Here is an 11,307-nt window from a genome sequence, read left to right on the forward strand (position 1 = left end):
GTAACGGCTGTGTTGTATCATAGTCCTATATTGATTAGGTCAGTGTGGCTGTACTTGTATAAATATACACCGACAGGAGAGCTAGCAGCCGCTGCACAATCGCGCGCCGCCATCTTTGTTAACATTAGTGAATGTGTAGCGTTCCAATGCGTGTTTTGAAGTGTTATTTTCTAAGTAATTTAAATACTTGATAATGTCAATTTGCACATCGTTAACACAACGACGACAATATTATCGTAGACGATATATATCGCCCACCCCTACTATATGTATAATCTCCCTCTGTCTATTCCCCATCAATTCACAAGCACAAGACAAAAAAAGTATGTTGTACTTGCATTTAATACCCCTGGAACTCATTGGAAGTTGATTGAAGATGGCATAGTTGGTAGTGTTGTTATAACCAGTCAACTGAACCAACGATCTTTTCACAAAACTGACAAAACCGTGTCAAAATACATCGACATTACGTGCATGAGCTACTTTCTGACATTCTAATTGAAAGTGGCTGAATATCAAAATACATGATAGAAGCATTTTGTTAAACCACTTACAAGTGTTATGTTGACAAGACTATTGAAACAATTACTTTTTATTACAACTGTACATGAATAAAGAGGCCATATGGCCCTGGACTAATAGGGTATTCTATTTGTCCATTCTATTGGCTCCATTCTATTTTGAAGACTTGTGCTGGCTGCATAAGTCTAATTTAAGGCTCTCACATATAAATAGTATGGGTATATTGTAAATTTTCTGAATCATCAGAGTGCCTTGAGTATTGAAGTTGTTGAGTTTTGTGTCCCTGGTGTTCTGTCATGCCCCAGGGATAAAAGAAAGCATACAGTTTAGGCGGAAATTGGGAGAAAATGTGTGTTATTTCTGGTTTAAAGAAGTTATGTGACCTCTGTGATTGTCAGACAGATTCAGTTCTGGGCTTAAATGAAAGCCTAAAAGGTCCCCTTTCCAATGATACCAAGCACCATATTATAAAATATTGACAATATCCCTACCATGAGCCTAAACCAGATATACACCAGATTTCAAAAACGTAATTTATCTTAGGGGGTTAGTAACTTCATGAGCTGAAAAAAAGTGATTCGCTACCAGTCGCTCATGGACTATTTCTGCAATCTGCACTTTAGTAAGTGTGATTTCTTACTGACTTTAATATTAATGTTTACACCAGGCTTATTTGTCAGTGCTTTATGTTGTCATGGTAATTATTACATGTCATTGTATTACAAGGCTGGACGTTCAACAAATCAGTCACTATGATTAAAGTAGTTTATAAATAAATGTCATTCATATAAACATCACCTAATTTAATCAATATAATAACAGTAAAGGACAGTTTGTTTAATAATCTAATATTGTGTTAGTGATACAATCATTTTTATGTCTTTGTTAAATAATACAGCAGATAATGAGCTTAAAAAATAATCGCATTTTAAATTGCAATCGCAATATTGGTGAAAACAAAAAATCACAATTACATTATTTTCCAAAATCGTTCAGCCCTAATCTGAAGTGCCCCAGAACTGAGGTCAGCACAGAGGGGGGTGAAGCAACCGCTGCGTCCTGGAAGTGGTATCCATTGATGGATGAGGCAATTGTGGGAAGGCTGTCGTTAACGCAGCCTGTCCTCATTGCCCCATCATGCCAGGACGTTGCGGTTGTGGAACCCCCCTCGGTGGTGAGCCCAGAAAGCCAGGGTTCCCACGGCATCCACTCCTAAACGAAGGCGTGTGGATGTTCACAGAGGCCCTGAAAGAATTAAAGGAGAAGGAGCAGCTCTATGAGGACGAAATGAGGCAGCTTGAGGCAATGACGAAAGGGAGAGAGAGAGGAAGCCAGAAAGCACAGGGGAGACACTTTGTTTCTCTCACTATGATTCTAGAGTTGCTACTTGCTCCGAAGGTAACTGTCTCTCTCTGCCTCGCTCTATCACACACTCCCCACACACAGGCTGCACACACCAATGTACAAGTATAAACTTCAGTAAAGCAATATAACATAATCAAAATTTAACGAGTCTGCATAATAAGTACTTTTACTTTTGATGATTTTCCTATTTTTAATTGATAACAATAATATACCAACCTTTACTTTAAAGACTTGGAATGCAAGACTTTTACTTGTAAACAAGTATTTTAACAATGTGGTAATTACTAGCCTACGTTTAGTATCTGAGTAATTATTTCACCACTAACACATAGCTAGATTGATTGATGTATGCGTGCAATATTAGAACGTGTAAGGAAATTAAATTAGTTTCTAACGATACAGCTATTGTGTTGTATTTTACAGAGTACGAACACATACACAAGTCTGGTTTAGCCAGAGGATGGGAGTTTAGTGTGGGTTCTCTCTAAAGAGAACAGCATATTATATATAGCAGCATTGACGTTAACTGCAAAAGACACGACAGCTGCCGCTTGTGAGCCTTCCGTAAACTGCCGCGCTACGGAAAGGGAATTTAGCGTGCCTTTACGATACAATTTTGGTTCACTGGTTAAAATTAAGCTAAGGCTTCGGTCATAGGTAGCTACGCTTTTAGTTTTTTGTGACTTGAGTTAACATCCTGGTCTACCCAGATTCGGACACGTATCATTCTCGCAAGTGCTACAGCTAAACCATCGAGCTAGCAGCAAAGTAACGAAGTTACGTTAGCTAGCTAACGTTATGTTAAGTGGCACCAATCCATGCCCTACCCAACACAGTAAACATGTGAATTTGTCTTACCACTGCAGCAGTTGTGAGTACGCAGGCGGTTGTATATGCCCTGGTAACAGCAGGAATCTGTAAGTACTCCTGTTGTAGTGTCTGGTAAGCCATTTTGGACAGACTGAAAGCTTCCGGCACTTTCTTGACACGTCATTCCAAAAGGCAACGGGTGTTGCGTTCAAGCCAAGCACGTGCGTCTCGTTGTGGTGGTCTGATCTCTATGGTTTTATTAGGGGTCCAAGCCCGAGTCTGCAAGAACCGGCGGTAGCAAGAGCTACGCCGTTCGCACAGCAGGGCTGTGGAACCCTATTGTTTTTCTAAGGATTATTCATCATATTTATCATCATCATCATATTAATTATTCTTCTCCGCCTAAAACTCCGACTACAGCCTAAACCGTACATGGTGGGGGTTGCCATTTTCAGGGTTTGGGTCCGCAAGGACCTCAGGCGCAACAATTGACCCATTTCCACTACTAGGTGGCAGGCACGGATTTAGAAAGCAGAGGCCCCTGGGCACAAAATCTTGGAGGCCCCCCCTCTCAGAACTGTGGCCCAAACTCACAAAGTATCTACACTTTTAGAAACAGTGAAAGTAAGCTGTCCAACTCCATTTCTTGTGATATTAATTGTGACTCTATAAAACAAAGGACAAAATGGAAACTATCACAGAACAATGAAAATGAAAATACAGCCTAATAACATAACTAAGAATAACTACAGTCATGTCTATACAGTAGCTTCCCACAATAGCACAATATCAATGCTAATCTCAACAGAAAACATCCAGTCTACTCGTCTCTTCCACAGAGCCAACCCAACACTAGTAAATCACACCAAAAACAAAGGCAAGAAAAAAACATAATGGTGACCACAATTTGATCTAAAGAGCTGACTTTGGAAAAACAACTGATTGTTGAGCACCTGTTTTACTCTCTCTCACTGTCTGTCCCTCACGGAGAAACAAATGATCAACGATCTGCTAGCCTAATGGTAACAGAGCTGTGTTTGTCACATTGTACTCAAATATATGAATGAAAATAGGTTGAGTATAACTTATATATATAACACCATTGCTGATGTTCAGCTCTACATCTCCACCAAATCCATCACCACGGCAACTCACTCCACTTTGACCATTGGCCTCAGTGAAATTAAATCATGGATGCAAACCAACTTTCTCAAACTTAACTGTGACAAATTGACACGATCATCATCGGTCCCAAATTCCTCTTCAAAACATCGCACAACTTTTGCTTCACCATCTATAACTTCACTCTGTCTCCCTCCTCACACATCTACACCATCAGGATACTTCACCATCTATAACTGCACTCTGTCTCCCTCCTCACTCATCTACACCATCAGGATGATTCACCATCTATAACTGCACTCTGACTCCCTCCTCACACATCTACACCATCAGGATGCTTCACCATCTATAACTGCACTCTGACTCCCTCCTCACACATCTACACCATCAGGATGCTTCACCATCTATAACTCTGTCTCCCTCCTCACACATCTACACCATCAGGATGCTTCACCATCTATAGCTGCACTCTGTCTCCCTCCTCACACATCTACACCATCAGGATGCTTCACCATCTATAACTCTGTCTCCCTCCTCACACATCTACACCATCAGGATGCTTCACCATCTATAACTCTGTCTCCCTCCTCATACATCTACACCATCAGGATGCTTCACCATCTATAACTGCACTCTGTCTCCCTCCTCACACATCTACACCATCAGGATGCTTCACCATCTATAACTGCACTCTGTCTCCCTCCTCACACATCTACACCATCAGGATGCTTCACCATCTATAACTGCACTCTGTCTCCCTCCTCACACATCTATACCATCAGGATGCTTCACCATCTATAACTGCACTCTGACTCCCTCCTCACACATCTACACCATCAGGATGTTTCACCATCTATAACTCTGTCTCCCTCCTCACACATGTACACCATCAGGATGCTTCACCATCTATAACTGCACTCTGTCTCCCTCCTCACACATCTACACCATCAGGATGCTTCACCATCTATAACTCTGTCTCCCTCCTCACACATCTACACCATCAGGATGCTTCACCATCTATAACTCTGTCTCCCTCCTCACATCTACACCATCAGGATGCTTCACCATCTATAACTGCACTCTGTCTCCCTCCTCACACATGTACACCATCAGGATGCTTCACCGTCTATAACTCTGTCTCTTTATAACTGCACTCTGTCTCCCTCCTCACACATCTACACCATCAGGATGCTTCACCATCTATAACTCTGTCTCCCTCCTCACACATGTACACCATCAGGATGCTTCACCATCTATAACTGCACTCTGTCACCCTCCTCACACATCTACACCATCAGGATGCTTCACCATCTATAACTGCACTCTGTCTCCCTCCTCACACATCCATCAGGAGTTATTTTTGACAGCAACCTCTTCTTCAAAAAGCATGTCATCAAAATCACCACAACTGCCTTCTTCCACCTTAAAATCTGTATCAGTATTATCTTATGGTTTATATGTTTGTATATTTGCACACTTTACATTTTAGAGAAATAAGTATAGCCTACTTTATTTATTTATCATTTTTGTATTACATTATCTGCAGAAATTATTATATTTGGTGGTGACAAAACCCGTATTAAATATGTAGACCTACAGTTAGGTGATTTTGGCGTTGCAGAGATGCCTGCTCGCTGTCCGATTGTCTGATATGAATGACCACGTTCTGTCTTACACAGCAAACTAATTCTTCACTGGTAAGACCAACATACTGTAATAATATGCAAATAAAAAAACATAACCTCTTGTGAATAGGCCTAAGTGATTTAATCAGCGGAAGGTTCAAAAATATTAAAAAACAACAAAGCTATACTTCACCGATTCTCTGCAGTGAACTGACGGAGAAAGACAAAAGATACAGGCTACTTTTAAAATATTAGGTGAAATATGACGTGAAAGTACCCTCAACTAGAGAATGACTCCCACATATGATGCATTGATAAGCCAGACCGCGGATCTGGTCATAAAAATGTCTATTAATACAACAACGTTACATGATTAAAAAAGCAACATATCATACGGGGACAGAGCAGAGGTGCTGGGCTCTAGCTACATCAGAAAACAATATTTATTTAGGTGGGTTGGTGGACGCAGATTTGGAAGGTTTCGGCGCCGATCGGTCTATCTATAATAATCAAGGTGTTTAATAAGTGGAAAAAGTAGTAGATAGACCTAAATTTTGAGGCTGTCAAACTGGTAACGTAGCTACGTAGGCTACCGCCGGGTCTCTGCCGCCTGCGGAGTCGGAGACCGTGGTGTGTGTGTGTGTGTGTGTGTGGGGGGGGGGGTCTGTCACTCCAGCCGGGCTGTGGTTCTCTGTCATGTCCCGCTACTGATGCTCAGGGTGCTGATGTTGTTCTAATTGTTCATCTGAAATAGCCAGGCTGGATGTTATGATGCTAAACTCCTCATTGCTAGCATCACCGCAGGCGTCGCCATGCTCTTTATTAGCGTCGAGCCGACTTATGAAAAAAGTGGAGATGGTTGGAATATTACTCCTAATTAAATCCTCTCTGCTACCTTCTCCCTTTTAGCTTTCTGTTTTGTGGCTCCACCGTTTTTTATCCATGTTGTTTGTTTTGTTGATGTCCTCTCCTCTCTTTCACTCTATCCTCCACCGCCTGGCTTGCCGCTATCAACCGTTTCCGCGGTAACCTGACTCGTAGTCATCAGACAGCCGACAGAAAAAAACTGATCATAATACATTTTTGTGTGCAACTAAATTATTGTTAACACACATACACACAAACACACACTAATTCATTAATTTATTTTTTTATTTAATTTTAAATAAATTAAAAAAAAGGATGAGGCCACACAGTTAATGGGGTCTTGGAGGTCCCCTAGAGGTCGGAGGCCCCCGGGCACCGGCCCAATCGGCCCGGTGGTAAATCCGGCCTTCGGTGGCGCTATAGCAGAAAAAACGCGTTTAGCCCTATAACTCCCACACCGTACACCGGACATTCAAAAACCATACATTCACGCGTTCCCTGGATCCAGGCCATAGACAGTATATCCAGGCGCGTAGCTAGAATGGGCCAGGGCGGCACTGGCCCGCCCACTTTACTCACTGGCCCGCCCAGCCAAGTCTGATCAATCCGTTTTGTTTTCTTATGAAAAATATTCAAATGTATGTAAAAAAAGAAGTAGTAACAGAACTAGCTGTGTATGTGTCTAATGTGTCTTCAAAAAAACAAAACTGTTTAAACCATAGAATAAGGATCAAACAAAGGAAGAAAGGACGCCTTGGAACATAGGTGATTGCTATGGTAACAACTCTCGCGCTGTTGTAAGAGGATTCACGACACTGCACGATCTGTTCCACGGTCGACAGCCAAGGTAACTTTTTTTTTTTATTGAAATATTAAGATTTAAAAACAAACATGGCTGCATAAAACTTACATTTTATATATGTCAATGGTTACATCCTTATATATATGTCAATGGTTACATCAGAGTAGGATACAAGGAAAATATAGCCAGATGGAGCAGCTCTTAATACAAACAATAATAATAATAATAATAATAATACTAATAATAATAATACAAACAGGAAATATACATGTAGCCTTAGTAACAAAGGTAAGGATGATTTATAAAGGAGAAGAGACATTCAAATAAAGAAATAAAAAAAGGGAGATTTCAGTCATTGTTCAGCTATTAACCTCAGTTGGGAAGTGTTTTAGGGTATCATATATGTTTTGTGTTTTAGGACTTTTCAGAGTTTTTAAGGATTTCATATACAGTTTAAATTCATTTTAAAAAACAACAAATTTTGGAGATGATTTCACAATTATACATTTGTGAATAAAGAATTTAGCTAGACATACAATTGTATTAGTACAGAGCTCATCACCCTTGCTTTGCAACATCAATCCAAATGTTATGTCGTCACAGGAGAAAGAGGTTGGGAATGAAGACATCTGTTGCTTAACCCATTTATGTATATCACACCAAAATGTCTGTATCACATTACATGAGAAAAACACATGGTCCATAGTTTCAACATAATTTTCACAGAAGGTACATTTATTATCATCTATACCAAAGCGAAGTCTCAGTAATTCTTTAGAAGGGTAAATGTTATTCCTTACTTTGAAATGTGTTTCTTTCACTTTAGGAGATAAAGGGAGTGTTAGATACATTTTTCTTAGTTTAATGATTGAAACTTTATCAAATTGTTGTAGTATGTTATTTTTATTATGCATTTTAGGGTAAAGATAATCAATAAAACAATTTCTAATAAAGTGGTTAGCGCATTTTTTATCCAGAATAGAGAACCCTTGAATGACACAAAATGCAATTAATATGTCTGTGCCACAAGAACAGGGCCCTTACGTGTCAACAAGATGCATTTTCAACTCATACATTGTTTAAATTCACCTACCCTGGTCCCTGTCTCGATCCTGCCAGTAGCTAGCTTGCCCTGCTAGCTGATAGCCGTTAGCTGCTAGCTGCCGTTTGGTGAGTGTATTCAGACAGGCTTCTGTGATAATCATCCCAAAAACAATCCACGGAGCGGTGGTGGTGTGGCTATGTCCTCCAGAGGACAGGTCATGTCATGTCTTGAAGTGTATTCCCCCCTAAAAAAAACAATAGTGCGGTAGTAGCTGTTAGCTGCTAGCTGCCCTCCGGTGAGTGTGTACAGCCAGATAGCTGTTAGCCGTTAGCTGCTAGCTGCCGTCCGGAGAGTGTATTCAGCCAGGCATCTGTGCTAATCATCCCAATAAAAATCCACGGAGCGCCCGGTGGGTTGGTGGATATCCTGCATAGGACAGATCATGCCTTTGCAGCGAAAGATAGAGATTAGATTAGATTATTTCCCCCTCAAAATAGGTAATTGAGCACTGTAGTGGTTATGACCATATCAGTGACTATGTAACTACATGGAAACGGGATAAACGATGTCTGTGGCTTGCACAGTAATAGCGTTACTGAAGCCTAGCTGTTGCATCGCGCGGTCTCCTGGGAATTCAGTTGTAGCAGAAAAAGGTAAACAGTAATTTGCAGATTGGAGCGTAGTGTGTGTGAAAAGTGAAAAGCGGAGTTGTTTATAACGGAAGAAGCTTGGAGTATGAAGAATATAGCAGATATGCAACACACGGAAGAGCCTTTTGCGTTTGATGGTCATCCTTGTTTATTCGAACCAGAGTATACAGACGAAGAACTAGCCTCAAGAGTTGGAAAGAACGAGACTGACAGACAGAGGGGAAACAGGCAGATGAACTTGCTGCTCCAAGCACAAGCTAAAGGTAGCCTTCAGTAACTGGGGGACATAGCCACACCACCGGGCGCTCCGTGGATTTTTATTGGGATGATTATCATAGGTGCCTGGCTGAATACACTCACCGGACGGCAGCTAGCAGCTAACGGCTAACAGCTATCTGGCTGTACACACTCACCGGAGGGCAGCTAGCAGCTAACAGCTAGTACAGCACTATTGTTTTTTTTAGGGGGGAATACACTTCAAGACGTGACATGACCTGTCCTCTGGAGGACATAGCCACAACACCACCGCTCCATGGATTGTTATTGGGATGATTATCACAGAAGCTTGTCTGAATACACTCACCAAACGGCAGCTAACGGCTATCAGCTAGCAGGGCAAGGTAGCTACTGGCAGGATCGAGACAGGGACCAGGGTAGGTGAATTTAAACAATGTCTGAGTTGAAAACGCATCTTGTTGACACGTAAGGGCCCTGTTCATGTGGCACAGACATATTAATTGCATATTGTGTCTGTTAAGAGGCACAAAGGCACTCTAAAACTTGCCCCGAGCACTGCCGTTTTAGCTCAGGGGACGCTTGTAGTACGTAGCTGCAGCTTCTCCGTGTTACCTGCACTGATTTGGGTCGTGGTTTTTTCTATCGAAAGTACTCGCGTAGCTATAGCGATCAAGATTAACGTAAAAATTGGCCGGAATTCTCCTTTAAAAATTGTCCGTTGGTATCCATTAAGTCGACCATGGACCATATGCTTCTCCCATACCAATCCTCAAAGAATAGAGATTTGTTGTGGTATCTATTGTTCCAGAGTACAGATGTGTGGGGTGAGAAGTTATGTACGTATAACATTTTCCAATACAAGAGTATTTGTTTGTGAAACTCTGACAATGAAATAGGTAGTTTGTTAACATTAAAGTCCGCTCTGAGAAGAAATTCTAATCCTCCAATTTTCTTGAATAAGGTCTTTGGAATACAATACCAAAAGGAGTTGCTGTGTTTGATCCAAGATTTTAACCAATTTATTTTTAAGGTTCCATTAAGGCAGTCAAAGTCAATAACTTTTAGTCCTCCAGCCTTTGTGTCTTTAACCATATTGATTTTCTTCATATAATGTGTTCTGTTTCTCCAAATGAAGTTTAGGTTGATTTGGTTGATAGATTTAATCAAATTGTTTGGAATGGCATTGGAGTAGGCTGGATAAGTACATCTTGATAAACACTCCATCTTAGTTAGGTAAATTCGACCTTGTATTGATAGGTCCCTCTGTAGCCATATATTTAGTCTTGATTTGCATTCTTTAAATTTTATTTTCTACATTCAGAAGTTGGCTTTGTTTTTGGTCCTTGGAGAGGTAAATCCCCAGGTATTTGATTTCTGATTTAATAGGTATATTACAGATGTTTTCCAGTGAAGTGTCGTGTACAGCCAGCAATTCACACTTTTTTAAGTTTAATGTTAGACCTGAGGCTTTTGAGAATTTTTCAATTTTGGCAATAGTTGTTGATATTTGGTATTTATCTTTTAAGAATATTGTTGTGTCATCCGCTAGTTGGCTAATTATTATGTCTGTGCCAAGTACATTAAGTTTTTTAATATCATTACAGTTTTTTATATAGATTGCTAGCATTTCTGTGGCTAAGATGAACAGGTAGGTGAGATGGGGCAACCTTGAGGAATACCCACATTAATCTTGAAGCTTGGGGTGGTACCGCTAGGTAATAGGACACAGCTACTAATATCTCGATATAATCTACCAACCCATTTTCTAAATTTGATTCCAAATCCAAAGTGTTTGAGCGCTGAAAGAATAAATGGATGCTCCACAGAGTCGAATGCTTTATAGAAGTCTAAAAAAGAAGGAAACCATCCTCCTCTATTTGGTTTCTGTACTCAATGATGTCCATTACCAATCTTATATTGTTGTGGATTGACCTTCCTTTTAAGAACCCTGACTGTGTATCTGCAATGATATTTGAAATCCCTGTTTGAAGACGAGAAGCAAAGAGTAGGAGTTTGTAGTCTGAATTTCTGAGTGTAAAGGGTCTTCTGTTACCTATAATTCTAGGGTCTTTCCCCGGTTTTGGAATTAAGATGATAACTCCATGTCTTATTGTTGGTGGAAGCACACATGTTTCAAATATTTCGGTAAAGACTTGTAGCAGCAGGTCTCTTAAATCTACCCAAAAATGTCTGTAAAAGTCACCTGTGAGACCGTCGGATCCAGGGGCTTTGTTAAGAGAAAGACGACCAATTACTGCATCA

General features: G+C 40.6%; 1 protein-coding gene across 1 annotated transcript in view; it reads right to left on the minus strand.

Moving 5' to 3' along the window:
- The window catches only part of derl2 (derlin 2), a 29,297-nt gene extending 26,354 nt beyond the window's left edge, over positions 1-2,943 (minus strand). The window contains exon 1 of the mRNA XM_028602472.1: positions 2,746-2,943. Coding sequence (XP_028458273.1) covers positions 2,746-2,838 — 93 coding nt within the window. The 5' untranslated portion in view covers positions 2,839-2,943. The remainder of the gene's footprint in view (positions 1-2,745) is intronic.
- Between the last annotated feature and the right edge of the window lie 8,364 nt (positions 2,944-11,307).

This window comes from Perca flavescens, chromosome 16 (assembly GCF_004354835.1).
Source record: "Perca flavescens isolate YP-PL-M2 chromosome 16, PFLA_1.0, whole genome shotgun sequence".
Taxonomy (NCBI): Eukaryota; Metazoa; Chordata; class Actinopteri; order Perciformes; family Percidae; genus Perca; species Perca flavescens.